General features: G+C 37.5%; 5 protein-coding genes across 6 annotated transcripts in view; 2 read left to right on the top strand and 3 right to left on the bottom strand.

Annotated features, from left to right (window-relative positions):
- The window catches only part of LOC122061446 (putative DNA (cytosine-5)-methyltransferase CMT1), a 14,796-nt gene extending 1,511 nt beyond the window's left edge, over nt 1–13,285 (top strand). For both annotated transcript variants that reach the window (XM_042624705.1, XM_042624706.1), the window contains 18 exons: nt 983–1,090; nt 1,175–1,294; nt 1,387–1,486; nt 1,618–1,793; nt 1,961–2,026; nt 2,128–2,361; nt 8,318–8,376; nt 8,490–8,556; nt 8,722–9,051; nt 9,123–9,191; nt 9,267–9,353; nt 9,439–9,526; nt 10,817–10,950; nt 11,034–11,138; nt 11,219–11,262; nt 11,350–11,419; nt 11,544–11,647; nt 12,904–13,285. In XM_042624705.1, coding sequence (XP_042480639.1) covers nt 983–1,090; nt 1,175–1,294; nt 1,387–1,486; nt 1,618–1,793; nt 1,961–2,026; nt 2,128–2,361; nt 8,318–8,376; nt 8,490–8,556; nt 8,722–9,051; nt 9,123–9,191; nt 9,267–9,353; nt 9,439–9,526; nt 10,817–10,950; nt 11,034–11,138; nt 11,219–11,262; nt 11,350–11,419; nt 11,544–11,647; nt 12,904–13,096 — 2,154 coding nt within the window. In that variant the 3' untranslated portion in view covers nt 13,097–13,285. The remainder of the gene's footprint in view (nt 1–982; nt 1,091–1,174; nt 1,295–1,386; nt 1,487–1,617; nt 1,794–1,960; nt 2,027–2,127; nt 2,362–8,317; nt 8,377–8,489; nt 8,557–8,721; nt 9,052–9,122; nt 9,192–9,266; nt 9,354–9,438; nt 9,527–10,816; nt 10,951–11,033; nt 11,139–11,218; nt 11,263–11,349; nt 11,420–11,543; nt 11,648–12,903) is intronic.
- Nucleotides 13,286–13,674: 389 nt separating this feature from the next.
- On the bottom strand, nt 13,675–14,285 carry LOC122061447. The gene has a single exon (XM_042624707.1). It carries the CDS (start codon nt 14,209–14,211, stop codon nt 13,789–13,791), a length of 423 nt encoding a protein of 140 aa, XP_042480641.1. The 5' UTR covers nt 14,212–14,285; the 3' UTR covers nt 13,675–13,788.
- A 1,440-nt stretch (nt 14,286–15,725) lies between these two features.
- LOC122061611 lies at nt 15,726–16,242 on the bottom strand. The gene is made up of 2 exons (XM_042624979.1): nt 16,047–16,242; nt 15,726–15,947 (listed from the first exon to the last, which is right to left on the bottom strand). Exons 1-2 carry the CDS (start codon nt 16,170–16,172, stop codon nt 15,858–15,860), a joined length of 216 nt encoding a protein of 71 aa, XP_042480913.1. The 5' UTR covers nt 16,173–16,242; the 3' UTR covers nt 15,726–15,857.
- LOC122061610 (pentatricopeptide repeat-containing protein At4g21065-like) lies at nt 16,241–19,590 on the top strand. Its single transcript, XM_042624978.1, has 2 exons — nt 16,241–16,939; nt 17,694–19,590. The coding sequence occupies exons 1-2, from the start codon at nt 16,401–16,403 to the stop codon at nt 18,532–18,534; spliced, it is 1,380 nt and encodes a 459-aa protein (XP_042480912.1). The 5' UTR covers nt 16,241–16,400; the 3' UTR covers nt 18,535–19,590.
- A 3,353-nt stretch (nt 19,591–22,943) lies between these two features.
- On the bottom strand, nt 22,944–24,703 carry LOC122061609 (AAA-ATPase At4g30250-like). Its single transcript, XM_042624977.1, has one exon. It carries the CDS (start codon nt 24,664–24,666, stop codon nt 23,098–23,100), a length of 1,569 nt encoding a protein of 522 aa, XP_042480911.1. The 5' UTR covers nt 24,667–24,703; the 3' UTR covers nt 22,944–23,097.
- Between the last annotated feature and the right edge of the window lie 291 nt (nt 24,704–24,994).

Genomic DNA, 24,994 nt, shown 5'->3' with positions numbered 1-24,994 from the left:
CCCCCCCCCCCCCCCCACTCACTCACTCACTCACACAAAATCTGTAGAGAGGCTTTTGAACATGAGACGTTACCACCCAATTCCACATTAATTTTTCACTTGTCCGAAAAAAGTCTAGTGTTTCAGCGCTCTTGTACTTGTGCAAGGAGCTCTGTTACTAGATTCCACAAAAATTATACGATCAAAGAGAACCAGTGCCCATATGATTCACAGATATCACTTTTGAATTTTTTTTGAAGGATCCTTTGAATCTGTATTGATTATGTGTCTCAGAAACTAAATTGGTCCCATTACATTTCTAACGATTCATCCAGATCTAAAGCAGTTGATTCAGTTTCAAAATATCAAACTTGTCCATGCAACAGAACTCTTCTTTTTCTTTGGGGCTTTTTAAAATTTTTATTTTGGTGTCCTGTTTCTTTCACTCTTCAGACATGGTTTTATAAACCCTCTTTTGGGAAGTTATTTTCTTCACAACCATTGAGAATGTTGTAATATATGTGCAAGTTTTTAGATCCTCATTACATGATTTGACTTCATTGTGATTATATTACATTATATGGCTAATTGGTTCTTTCTTTATTTATGATTTCTCTCTCTCTCTCTCTCTCTATATATATATATATATATTTAAACGTTTTCCTACTTTTTTGGAAATTTTGTGAATCCCATGCTTCATGATTCAAATCCCGATTCGATTGAACAGGACCTAAATGGGGTTATAGGATTCAATTTAGCAATAACTATGCTTAGGAGAGGACATTAATATGTGAAGACTTGTTTGTACTGTTATAAGTGTAATTTTTAAACTAATATACATTGTCCATTTATTTCCCTTCCGTCCTCTATTGTTATTCAACTTGCATTAACAAATACCATTAGTTGGTTTCCATAGTAGCATGTTTTTATGATTTAGCATTTCGTTACTGTCTGTTTCTTACTTATTTTATTATTTTTTTCTTCTTTGTTATCCCGAGCATAGGGTGAAGAAGGAGCTCCGGATTACATTGGTAGAATTATTGAATTATTTGAAACCGAAGATAGACAGCCTTATTTTACTGCGCAATGGTTTTTCAAAGCTGAAGATACTGTAAGATAAACTTTAATTTGAAATCTTTTTATGCTCCACATGGATTTTTGGCTTAACATGTTTGAGACCTTTTGATGGTTTTAGGTCATCAATGATCAAGCTGGCCTTATTGACAACAAGCGGGTATTCCACTCTGAATTGACTGATGACAACCCATTGGACTGCATTGTTTCGAAAATAAGAATTGTACAAGTTGCCCCAGATGTATGGCTGCCTGCGATTTGGATTCGTTTCTTTCCTATTTTGAGTCATTCAATGCATAATTTATTGTGTAATATGCTAATTTTGCTTCATAGGTAACTTTTGGAGAAACTAAGAGAACTATTCCACCTTGTGACTTTTATTTTGATATGTCCTATTCGTTGCCTTACTCCACAATTGCAAACATATCCGCTGGTACACTCTCTTCTTTGTAACCTAGTAGATTATTTTCATTCTCTGTTTTAATTTCCTATTTATTGCACTCACGAGTGATACACATGAGGTGCTTTGGTTCTTATTTTAATGACATGTTTGACATCTTTCAGAAAATTCAAGGGCTAGTACTGAATCAACAATTTCTAGTGAAACTAGTTTAGATGATACAACAGATGAAAGCAAGTCCAATGCTGATTTCACCTTACTAGATTTATATTCTGGTTGTGGAGCTATGTCGACTGGTTTATGCCTTGGTGCTAACTTATCAGGCATAAACCTTGTTACCGTAAGTTATTTGTACTTACTTGGGCTTGATATATATTTATATGCTTTTATCTTCTTTTATGCATTTATTTTTTCACTTGGGCTTGACAGAATGTAAATCTTACATTTTTCTTTCACAAAATTGGTTTTTGATTGCATTGTAAAATGCATTCGATCTTCAATGTACAGAAATGGGCTGTTGATATTAACAAATATGCTTGCGAAAGTTTGAAGTTGAACCACCCTGAAACGGAGGTATGGATCTTTGTTCTATGCTGTCTACTTATTTATGCTTTTATGTCATCGTGCATACAAGTAATGCATCCTGCAGTATATCTAAAGTGTGTGATTTTTAGGTAAGGAATGAATCTGCTGAAGATTTTCTGCAATTGCTGAAGGAATGGGAGAAATTTTGCAAGGAATTCTGCTTGTTTGAAAAAGATAAAACATCAATAGTTGGGGAAGAAGATGAAGACGAAGGCGAAGAAGATGGATCAGTAGTTCCCAAAGGGGAGTTCGAAGTTGGAAAGTTGCTTGCGATTTGCTATGGAGACCCGAACGAATGCAAGCAACGTGGAATCTATTTCAAAGTATCTTCTTTATACCAACAAACTTTTATTAGTTCTTGTGCATTGATCTACCTTCTTCCCTATGTTATAAATCTAGGGGACTAATCTATGCATCTAGGTTAATAAACTCATAATTATGTTATTCGTCGATATGCTATGCATATGATGGAGTAGGACTTTGGCCCCACATTTATGATTCCACTCAAGTGACACACGGGCTCTCAAATGATACAAATTTATGATTATCTTCTTGATTTTACTGCCATAACATTTCTTGAATTGAATTTACGTAAACATTTTTTTGACAATGTTAATTTTTTTGGGATAAAGAATATATAACATATAAAGGCGCTATCGCTTGTTGAGAATAATTTGGTTCCCTTTGTATGGGGATTTGTTAACACATCCACGAATGTCATTTAATCTAAGTATTTTTTGATAATAACTCATAATTACTTGGGAATAGGGTAAGAAAAATGAAGGTTTGCCTTAGGTATTTTGTTTTTATTTTGATTGTACAGTTGTTAAATACGTGTCCATGAATTTCCTGTGATTGTGTAATTATTGCCTTAAAGACCTTGTTTTAGTATGTTTTATATTTTTTCATTTTTGAATACTTTCTATATATATATTTGGGTTACATAAGCCAGTTTTTTCAAGAATCTAATGCAACTATTGTCTAATCCACCAAATTGGGCTTGTTTTGTTTAGGAAAAAGTATAGTGTTGGGTTGTATATATGTTGGCCCTTGTATTTTTTTAGTGTAATAGTCCATTTTTTGTCGGGGCCTGAACTATGGCATTAGGTTGAATACAAGATTAGCTTGTTTGTTTCTTACTTAGTTTATTTCCAATTGAATCTTGGGCGATGTAGGTCTAATGTATGTCCAATTTAAGTGAATCTTTCTCTTATTATTTATTTGCTTTATTTGATAATTCATATGCTGGATAAGGGAATCAGTAACGGGTTTCCATTCCTATTCTACTTTGTAATTTGGCTTTGCCCAAGGTAGACTGCTATGTGCCTATGTCCAAGAAATATTTGATTGTGGATTTCTTTTCAGAATCTTACTCCAGAATTTATTCTTGATTGAAAGCAGAGCCACATCATAAGATTTTGAAAATTCAAGTTTTTTGTTGCAACTCTTCTTCTGCTCCAAGAAGCAATTTGTGTTCGATCACGGGAAAATGTATTGATATTTTATCTTGTTAACACTTTGTTGTGAGAAGCCCAAGTGGTTCATATGTAAAAGCTTTTCTTCTTTGTTGCTGTTATCATGTAACTAACTTGCTGATTTTGATTATGTGGTGTTGACCTAATTTCTGACTCTGTTTTTTCACGAGGAAATTATCATATTACCACTATTGGCTATTGTGGTTTTATCAATAGAAGTGCTGATTTCTTAGTTAGGTTTATGTACTATCTTGACATCTGATTGCAATACATATTGCGGAACCTATTTTTTTTCTTGGTTGTTGGGCAATTACCTAAATATCCCTTTTCCAAAATTTGTTAAGTTTTCCCTTGGACTTTGAATTATTCTTTGGTTTAGTATATCTTGTTTGTTACCTTGGTAAAAAAAAGCCAACTTCAAATCTCTTTATGGCTACATTTTTATGTTAAAATACCCTCAAAATCTAAGTTGATTGCCTTTAATCTTTTCTAAGATGTGGAAAATTTTTTGCGCAAGTAATGTAAATTTGGTATAGTTGTTTTAAATATAGATCAAAATCTATTAGTTTTTGTGCAAGTAATGTAAATTTTTTATTTTTTGGGGCTGATTTTGTCTAGAACTTTAAAAATATACATAAAGTTTTCTTCCTTTTGTCTTACGAGATACCAACACACGGGAGTAAGGCTTGACCACATGGCTTTGATTGTGGGTTAATAGATTTGTATTGATTACCCATATTGATGTTGATAGGGAGCTGCCAATTATTACTATTTTGGTTGCGTCTCCAAATTCCGATATCTAGTTGCTAGTTGATATACCATTCTATTTTTACATATATGTGCAAATTATGTTGATATAGTTCTGAAGAACTAGAAGGTTAGAAGCAAACCGGGCCATCAAATTGGACGAAGAATGGATTAGTAGTCCTAATTTGAGTGTCCATGGTCTGTATGGGCAAAGGTGATGCAGATTATTTACCAAACTCGGTTTGTTTTATTAGAAATAAGCCTAGAGTTGGGTTCCATACATGTTGGGTTTTTGATCGCGTGGGTTTTGAGTGTAATGGCCTAAACTAGGAGCTTTAAGATTGCATACTGGATTGACTAGTTTGTTTCCTTTTTCATTAGTTTCCATTTTAGTTGAGTTCAATTTTAGTTGTTAGTATTTGTTATTTCTTAGGGGTTAAGTTATTAGTTGAGTCAAGTCACTAGTTTTCTTTTTTAGTTTGTTTCCATTTTCAGTTTTTAGAAACTTATGTAATAGGCAATCAATTGTGGGGTTTCCTATTTTGAAACGTTCCAATTACTATACTAGGCTGTATTCCCTTCCCCATTATCACTATTAATAAAAAGCAATGTGGCTCCTAAAGCCAGAATGATTTTGATAAACAAATTAACGGTTGTTGCTATTGTCTTCTCTATGAAGAGTTGTCTTGTGTTTGATCAAGGTTGATGGAATTAGTGTTTGATCCAATTGACTCTCTTCAGTGGGAAGCCCGAGAGGTTCTCTTCCTTTGCTTATCTTCTTCTCCTCTCAATTAGTCAAGGATTTACTGCTGTTGTAATCATCTAAGTTACCCACATTACAAACTTGAAACCAGAATCGGTAGAGCAGTCCTTATCTTTGATGTATCCTATGATATTTATTCATGTTTATGGATCTGTTCAAAGACTGTTTCAGTACCTAATATACCCTTTACCCTTTATAGTTGGTTATATTCTGATTTCATAAACCTTTACTTTTGGAAGCGATATCCTTGATTTTCGGATTTGATTTCTTCTTTAGTTATGATCTGCTTTGTATTGTTATACTTTGGATATTGGTTGTTCTTTGACAAGTATCCTGCGGTTTGGGATTAGGTTGGCATTGCCAAACCTAGTTCTATATTACAAGGGCTTTATAATTATGATATTACTATTGTAATAAGATCATATTTTAAGCCTTAATATTGGAGATACGTCCTATACGAGATTAATAGCTAGTTTCTATTTTGTAATGTTCTAGAAGAGCTTTTATTTTGTAAGTGATTCTCCTTACCATGCTTAGGTTTCTTATTTTGCTTGTTTCCATGAGATTAGGTTATAAAGAACGAGTAGGAGATCATGCCATTGGTTTGGGAAATAATTTTGCATTGAACTTATGTGTCTAGTGAGTGATGGAGTATGCGTTTGTGGAAATCAAAACTTCTCTATTAGGTTATGTGGTACAAAAACCTTGGTGTGATGCTAACCACGGTTGGAGTTTATGGGATGCCTTCTCTTTAGTAGGTGAGATACCTACATATCTTTCTTCCTTTTTTAAGATCTATACTTCATTTCTACCCTTGTTTCAGTTTCTTCTTTACTATCATGCTCGTTTTTGGGTTGAACTCTCATATGTTACTTCATTCCTTTGTCAACAAGTTGCATACCTTATCCTATATTCCTGGACAGATTTCAAGCTTTCACTAGTTCCTATTTGGGATAGAATGGTGTCTTCTAGTGAATCGTGCGGCGGAATCCCCTTTCACGCTTTACTTCTGATCACCTCTTTTCTGTTGCATGCTCGGGTTTTGTTTGGACTACACACCGTCCATTGATGTCTGGTTTTGTAAACTGGAAGATTGTCTCAATCAATCTATCTTCCTTGTCACTAATTCTTGTTCTTGTTCGGAGAATTTTCCAATGGTTCTTATCCTTATTTATCTACTAATATATGTTATTAAACTTGATAATATCCTTTGTACCTAACAATCTAATTCTGGTTTAGTATAGTAGATACTAATTTCATTCCATCCATGTTCTATTTTCTTACAGTTACTATTTTTTGTGTTGATATTCCCAAATAGGATTTGTTGGCCTTCTATTTCTGTTCAGTTACTATTATATTTTAGTTTCTCAAACTGATGTGACAAGTTTGTAGTTTCTATTCATGGCCAAATCTACTGATCTAGCCATTGGATTTTGTTTCGGATTTGATGGACTGTTCCTTGCACCAAGGAAAGTACTCTGTTAGAGTACTCCTCTCAGTTAGTATTGAGAGAGATTAGAATTTTCGAGTTCTACTCAATTACTATTGAGAGATATTAGAATTTTCCGGTTCTGCTTTCTTAAGCCCTATGATTTTGGTCATTGTTGGTATATCTAATTAACCCTTACTTGATCTAGGATTCCAAACTACATGTAATTCCTTTTCTTTGTTATCATGATCATTTTTATGAGCTTATTATCATTTATTGTCGACATACTTGATGGGGGTAGGTGTGGTGTAGGTAAGTGAGCCTTAAAATTAGCCTGGCTGGGTCAACAGAGATTCCTTCCATTGAACAGAGGGGTTTTTGCCACTTCTTGTTCTCTTCTATCTAGCGCTACAGAGTGGTTTTTCTCGTCCCATTGAAAATCATATTTCTCCTCCAGATATTATGTTGAGAGATCTTCTAGAAGGCTTGCCAGTTATCCTTTCAAACTGGAAAGAAGGCTCTATAAGAAACCTGCCAGTAGTTCCATTTACTCCAATAATGGAAAATATTTGTTTCCAAATTTGTTCTTTTCTTAGATAACAAGCAGATCAGAATAGTAAGTGTTAGTTATTCAGTTGAGTTAGAGTTTATTTGTCTCTTAGTCTCCAGGTTTTAGGTGTTTAGTTTCTATTTTCATTATTTTCTAATGTATTTAGTTTTGACTAGGCCTATATAATGAGGCCCCCATCGATTGTAATAGGAAACACATATTAATTCACAAAGTTGCTTTCTTGCAATTAGTCAGCCTAAGATAGGTGTAGTACATCAATTGAGAGAGTTGAGGATGAGAGACCCAGATTGAGATAGCCTTTCTCCTACCCCCTTGTTCTACAATCACTTGTCACCCTCTTCCCTTTCTTATTTTTATTTTATCATTATTATAGAGTGCTATGTTGAAGCTAGAATCCAGCCTTAAAGACCAGCTTTGTTGAAGACCAAGAACAGATCAGAATCAAAGATCAATCCAAGCTGTTATAAAATTTTTCTTCCCTTAGCATCGAACATCAGATCTCTCAGTTCTGTTGGCCATTCACCCAGCCCTATTGAGGGTTTGTTCCAGCCTCCAAAAGGTGGACTCGACCTGCTTCTTGGAGCTGTTGGAGGCCTGCTGAAGCTACAACAAGAAATCTCCCACTTGAGTCCTCTAAAACCCTATTTTATTTGTGGTGTGTGATCATGTTTGGTTTTGTACCTACTTGGTTGGTTAAAGCCAATTTTGGAGGTTAATTTGGGGATATTGTTGGCCATCTTCAACTATTTCAGGCTCATTTGAGCTACAGTTTGTGAGTTCTCAAATTTTCTTTATTTCATTCTATTAGTCAAATCTGAGTAATTTTCATTAGAGATCATATCTGAGTTTTTAATTTGACTTTGGGGTGAAGCTTGTATAATTATCGGGGTTGTTTGCTTAGGTATATAACCTTACATCAGAGGGTGTGAGGCTACATTTGGATATAGTAACTTGAATTGTTTGTTGATACACCCTAATTTTAAAATCATTCTCAATGCATCTACACCTAATAGAAAGTAGTTGGGAAAAAGAATATTTGTGTCACTTAAGGTTCCGACACCTATGAATTCCAAAGGATTTTGTTCAATATATTTAGTTTAAGGTCATTTAATATTAGTGCGTATCAAGCTCTATTATTTGCAAGCTAATAGATTGATAAGATGTTCTCTAATGGATAATTTTTTGAGTCTCTCTTTGCTTATAATTATGATATCCGATGTTTTAGTTTGATTATTCTTTATGCTTTTCTCTTATCTTTTCAATAATTATTTGTCTTTAATTGAATTTAATTTAGGTACGTTGGAAGGGTTATGGGCCAAGTGAGGACACATGGGAAGGTGTTGAAGGACTTAGGTAAGCTATTTGTTTTGGATTGATTTGCTTTTTGTTTGTTTATATCTTTTTGAACATTAATTGTTTTCTGAACTTAAGATTTATTAATATGCCTTTTGGCATATCGTCTGCAGCAAATGTCGAGAAAGTATAAAAAACTTTGTAACCAAGGGTTTCAACTCAAACATCTTACCCCTTCCGGTAAGTTCCTTTTTGCTGTAATTATTTTATTAATTGATCTTAATTTTAGCTAGTATGTTGTCTCAATGATTGTTTAGTTGCACACGTTTTGGTTTTTCTTCATCTTTTATGATGTTCCCTATTTTCATTTTTGTTTTGATTCACAACTTAGTTTTTTTTTTTTAGGGTGATGTAGATGTTATATGTGGTGGACCTCCTTGTCAAGGGATTAGTGGATTTAACCGCTTTAGAAACAAGGAAGCACCACTGAACGACACCAAAAATCATCAATTGGTGGTGTTTATGGACATTGTCAATTTTTTGAAACCCAAGTTCGTTCTGATGGAAAATGTGGTTGACATTTTGAAGTTCGCCCGTGGATTTCTCGTGAAATACGCTGTGGGCAGACTTGTTTCTATGAATTATCAAGCAAGGCTTGGAATGATGGCAGCTGGTTGCTATGGCCTTCCTCAGTTCCGCATGCGTGTATTCTTATGGGGCGCTCGACCTACTGAGGCAAGTATTAATTCTAGTAGGAATGAATCATGTCAAGAGCTTTTATTCATCTATTGTTTTTATATTTGCAGAAGCTGCCTCAATATCCATTGCCAACGCATGAGGTTGTTGTTAGAGGAAATGTCCCTGTCAATTTTGAGGTGCGAAAGTTTCAATATTGTTGTGCTTTTTTTCAAAATTGTGATTATGCTTTTGACTTATTCTCCTTAATATAGAAAAGTATGGTTGCCTATGATGAGAAAAACCGAATCATATTGGAAAATGCATTGCTTTTGGAGGATGCTATTTCTGATCTTCCCCCAGTGAGTATCACATTTTAACGATTGTGTTTAAAGTTTCAATTTGTTATTCCAACATTATTTTGATAATCTTCGTTGATGTTGTCAGGTCACTAATGATGAGAGCCGGGATGAAATGCCATATGGGAAGGCCCCTAAAACTGATTTCCAGCAGCATATAAGATTGAGTCGGACTGGTATATTTATGTTCATCTCCACTAATTGATTTTTTTCTTCATAAAATTAGTTTTTTAAGAAAAATAAAATTTAAACATTAATCCTATTATTGGATTATTCTTCTTTAAAATTTTATTAATGATGAGTGCTGATATGAGTTTGTTTGGATTGATAGGTTTAAAGTTAGGAAGGGTAAATTTGGTTACATCAGTAGATCCTCATAGAAGTGTTCCCCCCCTCCCACCCTCCCACCCCCCCACCCCCTTTTTTATTTTATGCCATAGGAATAGGAACAAACAAAATACATCAATTCGTGGCAGTTCACTTTTGTACTCCCACACACAATTGGCACTTAAGAGGCATATTGCAATGCTTTTGCAATTTCGAAAACTTGCAGTTTTAAAAGCACAAAAATATAGGATCTTTGAGGGGTGGAGATATACCCCTAATATCCATTGACTCAGAAGACTTAAGTTCGCGCTTGAACGTTTTCACTACAATCCAGAAACACTTCTTACTTTTAGTTATCTTGTAGAAGTGTTCCTTGAGAGAAGAAATGCATTGAAGTGCTCTTAATATAGAAACACTCGCACGAAGCAAGATTGGTGTTACTAAACGTGGCCCTAGAAATGCATTTGAGGGACGTGATATTGCTATACATGATGTCCCTTCTCGTTGTTGTAGGAATAACAACTTGTTTGTCCAATAGGAATTAAAAATTCTTGTCCCCACTAATATATAAAAAGAGTGGATTCCCAATTTTGTTGGCAGAAATAACTAGAATCCCAATTCAACAAGAAAAGTGACTATAACTATAATGAAAAATTAGAAAAATACAAGGCTCTTTAGATTTATTTTTAAAATTACTAAATAATTGGGTTCCCTTGTATTCTAAGTGGTGGGTTGATCTGCTGATTGCCAATCTTGATAACCAGTTTGGGATTGTTCACATTCACTAATGTAGGCAAACTAATATTTACAGTACATAAAGTAGTAATGACTGAATTGGTGATCAACAATAACCATTCAACTAATTGATAAGGTGGCAAAAAGAAGTGGAACTGGATAAAAACCAGGACTGACCTGAACAATTATCTGTGTTTAGTGCTCAATGCAGCCTTGCTTTTTGTTTGTGTTTCTAAATTGAATGTTTTGGCTATGCAGTTAAGTTTTTTCTTAACCAAGTTAGCATTAAGCCATAACTACTAGACAAACAATAACTTATTTCACATGCAGTTTTTTATGAGTGGTTTAATATAATTTGTATGACTATAATTTTGCTTCTAGCTAATGGTTTGCTTCAATAACAGAGTTGATGTCTGTTGCTAGTATTGAGAAAAAGGAATTAAGCAAGTCACTACAGAAGGCATTGCTATTTGATCACCGCCCTCTAAAATTGAATGAGGATGATTATCAACGGGTTTGCCGTATTCCGAAGAAAAAGGTTTCAGTGTTGCTATGACAAATGTTCATGAAAACATAGTTTCCTATATTTCATTGTAATTTACTTTATTCTGTTGGTCTCAGGGTGCAAACTTTAGGGATCTTCCTGGTGTGTTGGTTCGACCAGATAAGAAAGTTGAATGGGATAAATCCGTTGAAAGGGTGTACCTACCTTCAGGGAAGCCTTTGGTAATAGTTACTTTTTGTTGTACTATCAGCTGTTTGGTCCTCTTTCTTCACTTGTTGCCTTAATAATAAATGTATTGTAGGTACCTGATTATGCAATGACTTTTGTTAATGGCTCATCATCTAAGTAAGTGATCGGTTATCTCATTTTATATTGTATTTCTCACGTCTCAAAGTTTTTTTTATTCTTCTTATACTGGCTAAAATAATGCAGGCCATTTGGTCGATTGTGGTGGGATGAAATTGTTGCAACAGTGGTGACAAGGGCAGAGCCACATAATCAGGTAGTCTTCTTCTACATCTCTTTCCTCTAATGGATCTATTTTGCCTTTATGTTTTCTTGCTTTGATTTGTTCATTTGTTGTGGGAGTATTAGCTTGATATTAATTACTTTGGATTTGTAAACAGGTTCTGTTGCACCCGGAGCAGGACAGAGTGTTAACCATCCGTGAAAACGCGCGACTGCAAGGGTTCCCAGATTTCTACCGGCTTTGTGGACCTATTAAAGAGAGGTAACAATTTTATAGATTTATGCGACCTACAGTTCTATTGTTCTATTATTTCTTCCCCTAACACCATCTAAGAGAAGGTAATGTCTTGTTTACTTTTGGTCTATTTCTAATCATGATAGCTTGATAAGAATTTGCTTTGAAGAGATTTGTTTAAAGTTGTGTAAACTCGTCAGTAAAAGAATGTCTTTTTTGACATAAAATCAAATTCTTTCTTCAAGCTTTATAGATTGTTAGCAAGTTATTTAGCATGGTCTGTTAAATTTGGTTGGTTATTTTTGTTCTGTTGGTTGATTTTACTAATGTTGGGTTGGTTCCTAACCAAAGTTGGTCTTTTTCTTCCATCGTTTTCATCTTCTGAGGCCTCTGACTTTTTTCTTTGCAAACCTCCCAAGTGCCAGGGTACCGGTTTCAATTATGATTGTCAGTTTTGCTAGCACAGAGTGGCCTTCTCTTGGTGTTGCAATAAAAGGCAGCCAATGCAATGAGATGGATGTGTTTGATTGGTTGAAGATGACAACATTTATAATATCGGGCCCATGATAATTGTGCTCTGTCCATTCTTTTTGAAGTTGCATCTAAACTTTGATCCGTAGTAATTTCAAACATTCAAGTAGTAATCTTTCCTATGTAATGTGGAAGGCCATTGAGGTGTTTTGTCTCCTATTATTTTAATCTTCTCTACACCATCTTGAGAGGTAATCTTCCATTACTGAACCCACTGGAAAATACCAGTAATATCCCCTTTGCCGAAGGGTGTGGTCGGATGTTATGGTCCAAGGTGTTTCTTACTATTCAAATCAGATAAGAGTGATACCTTATGATCTTGACTCAACACAACTCAACTCAACTCAGCCTTACCCCAACTAGATGGGTCAGCTATCTGGAATCTTTCCAATCAATTCTTGTCAAAGCCATAACTTGTTACGAGTTCTAAGTTAGGCATGCCTTTTCTCACTTCTCTTAGTTTCATTTTAGTTTTAACCCTGTTTCTTTTAGCTCTCTGAATCTGAATTAAATCACTCTTTAATGGTATATAATTCAAAGTTGGTTGCACAAGTCAATGTGTCACCTCAAATGACTTTCTTACAATTTGTCATATATAGGAGCTACTCAATTGGTTGTTTTCATGAAAGAATTATGGTATTGTCCTACTTTTGCTATTTCTTTCATTGGAGTGCATTTTCCCTCTTTTCTAGCTTCTATATTGCTGGTCTGAATTGGAATTCTTACAAGTTCTTCATTAAAATTTATTTCAGATACATACAGGTAGGCAATGCTGTTGCTGTGCCAGTCTCCAGGGCACTTGGCTATGCATTGGGTTTGGCATGTCAAGGGAACACTGATGATCAGCCCTTGCTAGTTCTACCTCCTAAATTTCCTAACCATCTTGAGCGGGTATCATGTTCAATTGAAAGAGACGATGCTAATTGTTCAAGTAAGGATGAGTAATTTTAATCTCTCCAAATGGAGAGCTTTATTGTTGAAACTATTCTCTATGAAATGTACCATATTAGAAAGAGTTCATTTCTCTCTTGTATTTTTGGATCCAACATTGTGAAACTCTGTTTATTAGTGTATACAATTTTGAAAAGGTGCACAAGCAATAGTTTCTACTGCTACTCACCTTGTTACTTCCCATTTTATTTGGTTGTTGGTGGTTTGGATATTTCAGATGAGCACCAACTGAAAAACACTTGAACCCTCTTTTTAACAGCTAGTTTTTAAAGATGATTTCTACTCGGATCTCAATAAGTGTTTTAGTGTAAATGTTGTCTGGGACCCTATGCTCTTGATGGGTTTTTGCCAAGGCATACAGGACCTTAAATTCTTAAAATATGTTAAAATATGAAGATTGCCCTCTTCAGATTATCGTAATTGTCATCAATTTATCATTTTCTCTTCTTGAGTAGTTAGAAAATATATTATCTTGGCCCTTAAGAGGTCAGATTGGAAGGCTTTTTCCTATGGTGAGGCCACTTTGGACTAGGAGATCTCATAATTAGATGGAATGAAATTTTGGGTTAGAATTATATAGAAAGCAAACCCTTCACTTGATCTAGAGATTAAAGTCTCCATAAGTTAATTACACAAACTCATACATATATGGATAAAGTGTTACATTTACACACAAAAACAAACTATTAGGCTTTAGAGAGTTTTGAAGCCTCAAGGTCAGCAGCTTTTTTGAGAAGGCTTTGATCATCGTCTTCAATGGCCATCTGAATTGGCGCAAAACCGAGGCCTTCTGCTATTGCGAGCATTATTTTCTTTATCTCAGATCTGAATTCCTCGAGGTCGACGGTGCCGCTATGATCGCAATCGAACTGATCGAAAATGGAGTTGTAGAGCTGAGTGAGCTGCTCAGGAGGTGTTACGGTGTCTATGCCATAGTGAGTCTCGATCAGGCGAAAGGATTCGCAGGCCTTGCGAAGCTCCGATCGGGAGAGGACTCCGTCTCCGTTGACGTCCAGAGCGGCGAATTGCTCATTAACGCTCCGGTTGAAGAGCGGTTCGTTGTTCACGAACGCTCGGACCGTCGATCCGTCTATTACTATCACTCCCATAGCCTTTTCTCCAGTGGTTCTCCCTGAAGGAAGACTCTGCTTATCTACTACTTACTAGCGTCGCCGCCACGTCTCGTGGCGCAACTATTTACTTGAATAGCCTTTAGATATTTCTATGAAGTTCGGGATGCACCTGTAAGGTAGGAATATTTTAGTCTTTTTCTGGAGTGACTTATCTCTTGGGATTCCGCTGTGGTGGTTTCGTTGGCACGTGGTATAGCGAAGTTGTGTGCTTCCTGCTACCCATCTTCACGTCACGTGTTGGTAGTCCAAAAATATCTGGACCTACCATTATGGTTTCTTTCTAGCTATTGGTATCGTATCGGTTATCTATATCGTTTTAGAGGTAAAACAATAAAAGTAAAAAATATTTTTCAGAAACAGTAAGGGCAAAACTGAATTATACTCTCTGATCCAATTTGATTTGGATTGATATCAGCAGATACCGATATGAATATTGTACCAAGAATCAGGTATCAAATCGATAAATTATCAATCTCTGTGTCAGCTGATTTTAACCCGATATGGATCGGATTCCATATCTGATACATACACAAAGTATGACTGCCGACCTGGAAATTTTCACATTAAAAGAAAAAAAATTGAAAAGGTACTGAATTTATTTTACAAATGGTAACTATTTGATTAATTGATATTGCATAAAATTTGAGGATGAACTTTGACGCAATGGGAAAGTTGTTCTATTGTTACTCCTGTGTTTATAATATTAGTTTCAATGAAGAGTTCTACTTAATTATAGATTGCGTGGATTGTCATATATATATATATATATATATATATTTCTCATGGATTTATTTCTTTTTAGTAGATTCATGCAGAATAGCCCTCATGAGTCATAAGCATGATTTTAGTAATTGGTATTGTGACATTCTTTATTGATATCGATCTGAATTGGCCTATGTTTGTCTGGATCATCGGACAATGTTTGAAAATTTCACATTTTGGGACCAGACCAAGAATGGCCTAGTATCGGCTAGTATTATGGTTCTAATAATTATTAGTTAAAAAAAAGAAAAAAACAGAAGAAATTATTGAGTTAATACAACAAATCTTTAATAGTTAATTTAAGCATGATTCATATAAGATTTAAACATAGAACGGTATCAAGAAACAACTTTTCCCTGAGTGTGGGTAAGATTGCGTATATTATGACTTTACTTAGACCCTATTGTGGACAAGAGTCTCGCGCACTGAATATACCCTAAAACATAGAATAGTATAACTTTAATATCGATACCTACAACCCTAGATTGTATAGGATGCTTAGAAAATTGCAACATTCAGATCCTCTCCAATACGCCGAGGGCTCCAACTCGTATCGAATGGTTGGAAGGACCCATCAACATACCCTAGGTCCGCACAACCGTCTGATGCGTGTTGGGTGTTCTGGGTGTCAAAGATGACCTTGATGCCCCACTATAGCGAAAGCGATGCTTGCCGTAGAGAGGCTTCAGCCTGGGTTTATGATTACTACCGTGAAAAAAAAAAAAAGGTTAACCGAAATGAAAATGTATTGCAATTGCTGGCTCTGCTACTAGAAATCTGAAATTTGAGTTCCACAGAAGCTCAAAATCCAATTCATCTCAAAATTAACATGAAACGTGACATTCACCCTCGATTATCTTTCATCTGGGTTGGGGTTTTTGTCCGACGATAGGAAAAGGGGGCAGCCGCAGAACCGCTTCCTCCGTCTCAATTGGATCCGATCTTAGTATCTGTCAAACAATAAACACCATCATCAAACCAGAGGTAGTCGAGATTAAAAAGGAACGAGTAAAGTAAGAACAATCTCTTCAGAGAAAGAGAGAGATTACAGGATCTTGAAGAACTGGCTTTGTGTCATCCTTAGCTGGTCTGAATGGAGGCTTCTGTGTTCTACCGAAACTCCTGACTTCTCCTTCGCTTTCGCTCGATTTGATCGAAATTTCTGAAGCTTTCATTGCTTCACTTTTACTGAATCGAAACTTCCTCTTCGACGCCGGCTCCGTTTGCTCTTTAGAAAGATTTTTTCCCCTTTTTTTCTTCCTCGGGGCCAAATTTATGAGAAACGATGAGGGAGTTGAGGGTATTTTGGTCATTTTGTCTCATCCGTCTTCACGGAATTGCATTTTAGCCAGACCCAGTTTGTTTGTTTTGAAGTTCGAACTGTGGTAGTGTGTGCCTGTGTGATGATTTCCCGCCTTCTTCCATCTCTCTTACAACAGTCAAAAACGACGACCCATCTCGTCCAAATTCATTCTATGATTCTAAAGACTGCTCTGAACTATGACCCTCTCTCCATCTCTTCGTTCTTATTGACTGCTTGCTCCATTTCAATTGAATTCGCCCGCTCTTTTCTTGATGAGCTCCCTGTTATCCCTCCGCTCTTTGCATGGAATGTAATTATCAGAGAATACTCGAAGAGCCCATACCCAATTGAAACTGTGAAGCTTTTCTTTGAGCTTCGCAGGTTGGGAATCATATCGGATAACTTCACGTTCCCTTTTGTTCTTAAAGCTTGTGGGCGTTGTTCCATGTTAAGGGAAGGCGAGACAGTGCATTCCTTGATTTTTAAGGCTGGGTTCACTGTGGATAAGTATATCAGCAATACCCTTCTTCGGATGTACGCAGCTTGCAGTGAAATTGGTATGTCAATACGCGTGTTTGGCGAAATGACTGAAAGAGATGTGGTTTCCTGGAGCTCTATGATTGCTGGATGCGTTGCTTGGTAGGTATTCTTGCTCTAACTAGTGTGGGGGCAACCCATTCATTTGACTGGTGTTTCTGGCTTTTTTTCGTGTGTTTTACTGAGTCAAGTTTGGTCGGGGAACTCATGCTCTAGATGGGTTTGTGCCAAGACATACGAAACTTCTATGTGAAGGTTGACCTGATTAGATTATTGTAATAGTCATCAATTTATCATTTTTCTTTGGTAGTTACGAAATGTATGATCTTGGCCCTTGGAGATGTCAGATTAGAAGGTTTTTTTCCTATGGTTAGGCCTGTTTGGACTAGGAAGATTGCTTGCTTGGGATCTTTTTTTTTTTTTTTAGTTCTCCCCAACCCCAAAAAAAAAAAAAAGAATAAAAGAAAAAAAAAAAAGAGGATCTTTCCCATGGTTGGCCTTCTCGAAATTGTACGCTTTTGCCACATCTGTTCTCCAATATTTACGAACCACTGACTCCTGTGAGACTACTCAACAGTGCAAAATCCAACTGCCCTGTTACTAACCTCCTGGAATATGTGAGGCAGGCTGCTCACAAGCTGATTCAAACATGTCAAACCCTGTAAAATAAGGGGGGTGGACAATAAAAAATTATTTTTCCAACTGTTGGTTGGGTTGTAAGGTTCATGAGCCTCACATATTCTGTGAGGCTAGCATTCTTGGGTAGAAATTATGAACTGATTACTACTTCTTTCTTTAATAGTGTAGTTCTAAGTCGGCATTTTCACTGACTTCCCAAATCTGACATTTTCTACAGCAACTCTTCACTGAATGCTCTAAGGATATTCCAACAGATGAAACTGGCAAATGTGAAACCCAATTCTGTCACTTTGGTTAGCTTGCTTTCTGTTTGCACTCGTCTGGGGAGTTTGAGCATGGGAAAATCTATTCACTCCCACATTGTTGTCAATAATATCGTGTTGAATGTTGCCCTCGGAACTGCTCTTCTCGAGATGTATTCAAAATGTGGGCATATAGAGGAAGCTTTGCTTATCTTTAGATCCATGAATGAAAAGAATTTGCAGTCTTGGACAGTCATGGTCACTGCTCTTGCCGACCATGGTCGAGGGAAAGATGCTATTGCCTTGTTCACTCAAATGGAAGAAATTGGCTTGAAGCTTGATAGTATGTCATTTTCAGGCATCTTATGTGCTTGCAGTCACTTAGGTCTTGTTGATGAAGGACGGAGATATTTTGATAGAATGGTGAGTGTATATAAAATTAGGCCAACAATGGAGCACTTTGGGTGCATGGTTGATTTGTATGGGAGAGCTGGGATGGTTGAAGAGGCTTATGAGATTATCAGGAACATGCCAATGAAGCCCAACACAGTTATCTTAAGGAGCTACATTGGTGCCTGTAGAAACCATGGTCAGGTTCTTTTGGATGAAAGCTTGAGAAAATTTCTTCTTGAAGTTGAGCCTGACCTCGGATCGAATTATGTACTTGCTGCAAATGTGTCTGCTGTGACTGGTTGTTGGGATGATGTAGCCAACCTGAGAGTAACCATGAAGGAGAAGGGTTTGAAGAAAGTTCCAGGGTGCAGTTGGGTTGAAGTGCATGGTGGTATTGCGTATGAGCAAGCAAACGGGGTGTGAGGTGTCCAACTTGTCTGAGGAGGCTGAAAGAGCATCTTTATGTTCTCAACTTTCTCATTTGTTGTCGCAAAAATGGAAACAACAGATAAATGATGGGCATGGAGCAATGACCGGTGATAACAATGATAACTTACACTTTGGATGTATCATCAGATAATGCATTCTGTTCCAACTCCTGTGTGGTTTTTTATGCCCTCTGTTATCATTGTTGTAGTTACTCTTTGGGAACAGAGACTGCATGTAGTATTCGAGAGAAGTTGGAAGTGCAGAGCCCATGTAGTAAAAGGTTTTCAAATATGTGCATATGCATAAATGATGGGGCATGGAGAAGGTTATAAGAATGGGAACTTACACTGTGGATGTATCACTATATGAGGCATGCCATTCCAACCCCGATGAGTGTTCTATCTTCTCTGTTATCATAATGTCTTTTCCCTCAATGAACAGAAACATTATGTTGTATTCCAAAGAAGCAGTTAAAGTTAGTCAATGTTCTAAAAGATTTTTGGATGTGTTCTCATGCAGAACGAATGGAAATGCCAGGAGCTAGTTGTACACATTAAGAAATGGATGGCTGTCTAGTTTGTGGAAAAGAATCCGCTGTATCATTCATTTTGTGCACCGCCTCACACAGTTCATGTTGCTCCGTGTCCATGGTTCTAGAAATGAAAGTTGAGAGAATAAGCATGCGGTGAAATGCATAAACAGAAGTAACAGAGCTATTAGAATTAAAATAGATCTATAAGAAGTGAGATTTAGTTAGATACACATTGGGATATGGATGCCTGTCTAGTTTGTGGAAAGTATTCGCTGAATATTTATTCTGTCCACGGCCTAAAACAGTTCCATGGTGAGTGAAAAGTCAAGAGAGCAAGTAGACAGTGAATGCATAAAAACAACTATGACAAATGAGAGATTATGTAGCTCAGTGCTTTTGCAAAGTGAAGAATCATCTTTGGGTATTACTCCGTCAAATCCTGGCAAGCCTAAATATTTCAAACTATTGGCTTTATGTCAACTCAAAATATCATATGAAGATTATCATTCTTTGCTGTTTTCTTCTTTTCTACCCCTCCCCAACTGCCTTATTAGGTCAAGACTGCTGATTCTTTACCAAATTGTCATAATTTGAGGTGCTGTTTGCATGTCCCAGTCATTCTGTCCAAGAATTGAGGTTCTAACTGAGCCAAGACTTTAGCAGACCACTTTGAGTCTTGTGCAAGAATGTGCAATTTCTTCTTCTTCTTCTTCCCAAGTAGGTACTAAGATGCACAGGTATTAGCCATTATGTGTTACTCCATAAGTTGGCATCTCTGCCCCCACACCCCCCAAAGCGGGAAAATAAAGCATAAAACAAAAGAAAAGAGAAATTTCGCCTTCTATTTTACACATATGATTATTTGATTATTTTACTGTTATCATGGTATTTATTATATATACTGTGTAGGAAGGGAGTTCACCCGGGAATGTGGCAACAGATCCTTGGCCGATTGCTGTAGTCTGTGTTTGCTTTCCAGTCGTCTCAGTCTATTCATCTCTCTAAAGCAGTACATGCAATTTTGTATTTCCATGGATTATGGAAAGTCCCAACCTCATACAACCCCCCATGCACTTCTGTCGTATTGGTCTTCACGTCCACCTCACTACACAGGGGGATGAGGAGCCTTGAGTTGTGTTCTATGTGCTCCCTGAGCCCCCAATTCTATGCCTTCCATATCTGTGTCTTCTATGTCTACTTTCTCCTCTCGGAATCCATTAAATTCTTCAAATACTCGGGAATTGGGACTGTTTAATTTCTCCGTGATCATTTCAACCGAAAGTCCATTGTTTAATGCAAGTTCAGTCCTTGCAGCATCCATTCCAAAATAAAATGTCATCATTGAATTATTGCTTCATCATTTCATTACGTCGGCAGTAGAAACATAACCTGTGATTAACAGTGTCTTGAGTTTGGGTCTCTATTCATTTGAGTTCATCAAAGGAGTTTCTGGTGGTGCTTGTTTTTCTCTATTTTGTTAAAAGTTGCAGGAAACTCTGAAGTGGGTTCTGGGGTCATATGAAGGCACCAAACATGTTATTATCTGTTCTTAGAAACCTATTTGTACTTCTTGCTTCTTTTCCTGTAACTTCTTTCCCAATTCATTAAAGATGAACTTGATAAGAAGATGGGTAATCTTTTTCTCAGACCAAGTTCTCACCCCCCCTTGACTGAGGGGTTCGAATGGTGTCCATAGGGTATTGTGCAACAGTAGGGGGTACAGTAGCATAGCCATTCATGGTTGTAGTTTTTTTTTTCCACATGCGGTGAAGGAAAACTCTCCTTTTTTTAACCCATCTTTAATTTTTGTTTCCTTCTACGGTATTCTGCAGCTAAAATTAACTTATTTTTGGGTTTGGGCACTAGTGAATGAAATATGTCTCAGCAGGGAATCCATCTTTACAGTCTCAGCTTCATGTGGTTTGTTCTCCTTTCTTGATTTAGAGTATATAGAAATAGAAAGGGATTGCCCTTTGATGTCAAGTGCATTGTGGTTTTGGTCCTTTTCTGTTTCTTCTTTCTTTCACAATTGGGTTGTTTGGAGGTCTAAGCCAGCCTATGCTTTGTGTGGATATTCAAGCTCAAGCCCTCCTACCCATCTTTCATTTTTGTTTAAGTAAAGCTTAGGGGTGAATTATGGTGAGCCCCCCAACCCATCTTTCATGTTTGTTTAACTAAAGCTGAGAGGTGAATTATGGTGACTACATGGAATATGAATAAAAGGTTCCTTATCAACTGGAAAGGAAAATTTAGGACTTCTTTTTTGGTCTTCGAGAGGAGGTCAGGAAAAATTTCTGCTTGTAAATTGAAGCTTTTGTAGTAAAGTGGGTCATAAACTAATCAATTTTTTGGCTGTGCCCCTAATTGAGGACAGATCTTAATAAACATGTTGACCCATTCATCCGAAAACAATAAATTGTTGTGGATTGCTTAGTTAAAGCTATAGGTCCTAAGCCATATGTAAACAGCACAAAGCAGTCTACAGCCACTCCTATAAAGAAATATTATATTTGGGCAAGTTTAAGAGCAGACATAAGATGTATAAGGCACAAAACTAACATTTCCAATCAACTAAAATTTCTAATATGGTAATTTATTTTGAGGGTTATTTCTATGCAGCCAGGTCTGGAGATGGGTTTCTTGGTTCTGCTGCATGGTAAGTCAGGGGAGGCTGTAATTTTGTGAACTTGTCTCCTACTCTCATTTCAAGTTTCATTCTAATTGGATCTGGCCAAGTGGAAAAATTAAGTATTGATGAACTAAGGATTACAGAGAGCATGAATGCTAAGAAAGGGAAGAATTGTATATACAAGGATGGATGGACATGCAAGACGTATTCAATTGAAGGGAAAAGAAGCGCATGATGCTGGAGTGCAGATTCAAACGTGTGCCCTTTCACATAAAGAGATGAGGGGCTTATACTGACACTCTCTTTTTTGTTTTGATCTATGTAAATCTCATGTGGATGATATCGTTTTTTGTACTACCATTGGTGTGATGTGCATATTTCTCTCCAATTCAGGCCATTTCCTAGATACCCAATGATTGCAATTGCCACATACTTGCACTATATACAAGTGCTTTGTTGCTAATCTTATTTATTTGGGGATAGCTAATTGAACTGATCCTCTCATCATTTGTTTAAGATTTGTAGTTCTTTTGTAAAGCATTTATATTTAATTTTTTTTCCTTTATTATTTTTATATCCTTGCAACCTTGTGCTCATCTCCAATTCATTAGTTTTAAATAGTGGGTGGAGGGATTCAGTTTATCTATCACTTAGAAATTTTCATTCTCTCTCTCTCTCTCTCTCTCCCTTTTTTTGAATTTTCATTCTCTAAAGCATATGTAGAAGGGTGTTGCCGTTTTCATGTTTGAATAATAAAAAAGTTCATTTTTCAAGGATTTTTTTATTTTTTTATTTTTTTTGAGGAGAAAGGATAAGCTTTCCTTGTTGGTCCTTTTGGTGCTTTCGTGGGATGAAAAATATGCTTTTCTGTTTCTTTATTTAGGAAATGTGATAGGTTTGTTTCTCTAGGAAAGTACATGTAGAGAGAGGAGAATCTTTCCGATTGAAATGTTACAGAGTGTTAAGATGGAGGTTAGGCACACCATTAGATCTGGAGTAAACGGCCCCAATCAATGATAGTATCAGACATACATGAGCATGGAGAGAGAGAGAGAGAGCGGCAGCATGTCTAGGCTTTTCCATTTCAGGATTAACCTCCTTGGATAAAATAATCTTTTTTCCCCTAATGATATGAGGACGTGATTGAATTCTTGTATCATAATTAACTCTCACTTCTATTGTAGGAGTCGAAAATATCTTTTTACATGCTTAATCAAAGGTTGAGATTAAAAAATCAAATCAGAAACAGAAATAGCTGCATCACTGGTCAAATTGAAGTTTACTGTTAAACAAGAGTAAATAGAGGAAAAACCCAAAATACGCCCAAGCTTGTGGTTACCCTTTACCAGTGAGTGGGTTCATATGTAAATCGAACCTAGATTAGAATTTACGTGTATTAAACACCTCTTCCCCCCGAGTCAGACTTGGTCAACGATTTGAGTCTCACTAAGAATTTAACTTTCTTCTCCCAGGTGGACCCCTCTTTCCTTCTTTTCACCGGAAATTTTCCGGGCGACGATTCCCAATTCTCTGGTGACGGCGAATCCAACATTCGATCGATGCTCTCCGCCTCCGGGGTTGTAGGCCTTTCCTCCGGCGTTGTCGGCCTCTCTTCAGGTTCTACCAGCGGTTCTCGTTCTCCTCTCAGAATGCTGACCTGTAGTGCCGATATAACGGCTTTAATAGCCACGTCAGCATCTGTTCTGTTCCTCAACATGATCTCTCCGATCTCGGCTGGCGTGAGGGACCCACCCGCCCTTATGCAGCTCTCCACCACGTCGAACAGCTCGTGTGTCTCCAAGCCCAGGTAGTTCATCACTAGGGACCTGAACGCGTGGATCCCACAAATGCCTAGTCTGATGTGGACGTCCATGCGCCCACATCTAACGAGCGCCGGGTCTACATTGTCCCTGTGGTTCGTCGTGAACACTATGATCCTCTCCTCCCCACAACACGACCATAGCCCGTCGGTGAAGTTCAACAGACCCGAAAGCGTAACCCGTCCGCTCTCCTCTCCGTCATCGCCACGTGTACTGTTACGATTATCCAGTGCCATCGATTTCTTGGTCTTCGAGTTCCGATCAGCCGTCAGATCGAGAGAGCAGTCAATGTCTTCGATCACGATAATTGAGCGGTTTGTTGTTTGGATAAGCAAAGCTCGGAGCTCCGAATTATCTGAAACCTTGGTGAGCTCCAGATCATACACATCATAACACAAGTAATTCGCCATAGCCGCAATCAAGCTGGACTTCCCGGATCCTGGAGGCCCGAACAACAAGTATCCACGTTTCCACGCCCGTCCAACCCTGTGATAGTAATCTTTCCCGTCAGCGAACGCCGTCAAGTCTTCCGTTATCTGCTGCTTCATGTCAGGCTCAAGCGCGAGTGTCTCGAAAGTGGAAGGATGACGGAACGGAACAGAGACCCAACCGGACTCGTACGACCCGTGGCCATTGTTGGTGTAGAGTCTACGCTCGCGTGACACACGCTCGAACTCCTCAGCACGTGCGGAGACGAATTCCAGGTAGGGGTTCAGGAGGGACTGCCTGTGACGCTTTGGGAGCTTGAGAGTAAAGCTGCGTTTCTCCTCTAGCGAGTCCTGGACGGTGTCGATGTGGTGCGTCCAGGAGAGGCGGTGACCGTTGAAGGAGTCATGTACGGTGTGATTGGGTGCGACGGTGTAGGAAATGCGGTTGGACGTTTTGGAACGGGTGAGTGTGAGACGTCGACAAGTGGCGGAAGAGTCTATGGAGTTGAGGTAGAGGTTAACGTGACGGTAGAGTTCGTTAACGTCGACGCCACAGTAGCCGTTAAACTCTGGGATTTCGTAGTAAGAGTAAGGGCTGAAGAAGTCTTGAAGGGATTCATAGAAGGAGTGGAGAAGTGAAAGTAGCTGCGAGGGTAACACGTTTTGGAGAACTGTGAGAAGCCCTAAGAATGACCACATCTGTGATAAGATCTCCATTTTGTCTTCTCTATCGTCTTCTTCTGTTTCTCTGTGTTCCTTGTCGTCTGTGTATATATATAGAATGAAAAGAAGAAGACAAGATCAGGGGAGGAGGGGTGGGATGGGTATTTCATTGTTGTTTTCTCTACAGCTATTCCTACTCTTTATGTGAATAAAGGGACTGTTTGAGAAGCAAAAGCAGTAAAGATAAAGTGAAAGGTGATCCCATGAGGGGACTCCTCTTCTTTAATTGTATATTTTTTAGTCCTATTATATTCCTTACAAGACAACACAAAGGAGTTCTGAGCGTGTGTCTGAGAGAGAGAGAGAGAGAGAGAGAGAGAGA

Source organism: Macadamia integrifolia, chromosome 14 (genome assembly GCF_013358625.1).
Source record: "Macadamia integrifolia cultivar HAES 741 chromosome 14, SCU_Mint_v3, whole genome shotgun sequence".
Taxonomy (NCBI): Eukaryota; Viridiplantae; Streptophyta; class Magnoliopsida; order Proteales; family Proteaceae; genus Macadamia; species Macadamia integrifolia.
This window is presented reverse-complemented; position numbering and strand designations above follow the sequence as displayed.

What these genes read in the sequence shown, in the direction of transcription:
- LOC122061447 (XM_042624707.1), bottom strand. Translation starts at nt 14,211, where the DNA reads ATGGGAGTGATAGTAATAGACGGATCGACGGTCCGAGCGTTCGTGAAC.
- LOC122061611 (XM_042624979.1), bottom strand. Translation starts at nt 16,172, where the DNA reads ATGAAAGCTTCAGAAATTTCGATCAAATCGAGCGAAAGCGAAGGAGAA. An exon ending in AGCCAGTTCTTCAAGATCCT is followed by an intron (nt 15,948 to 16,046) that starts GTAATCTCTCTC and finishes ATTGTTTGACAG; the next exon opens with ATACTAAGATCGGATCCAAT.
- LOC122061610 (XM_042624978.1), top strand. Translation starts at nt 16,401, where the DNA reads ATGATTTCCCGCCTTCTTCCATCTCTCTTACAACAGTCAAAAACGACG. An exon ending in ATTGCTGGATGCGTTGCTTG is followed by an intron (nt 16,940 to 17,693) that starts GTAGGTATTCTT and finishes CATTTTCTACAG; the next exon opens with CAACTCTTCACTGAATGCTC.
- LOC122061609 (XM_042624977.1), bottom strand. Translation starts at nt 24,666, where the DNA reads ATGGAGATCTTATCACAGATGTGGTCATTCTTAGGGCTTCTCACAGTT.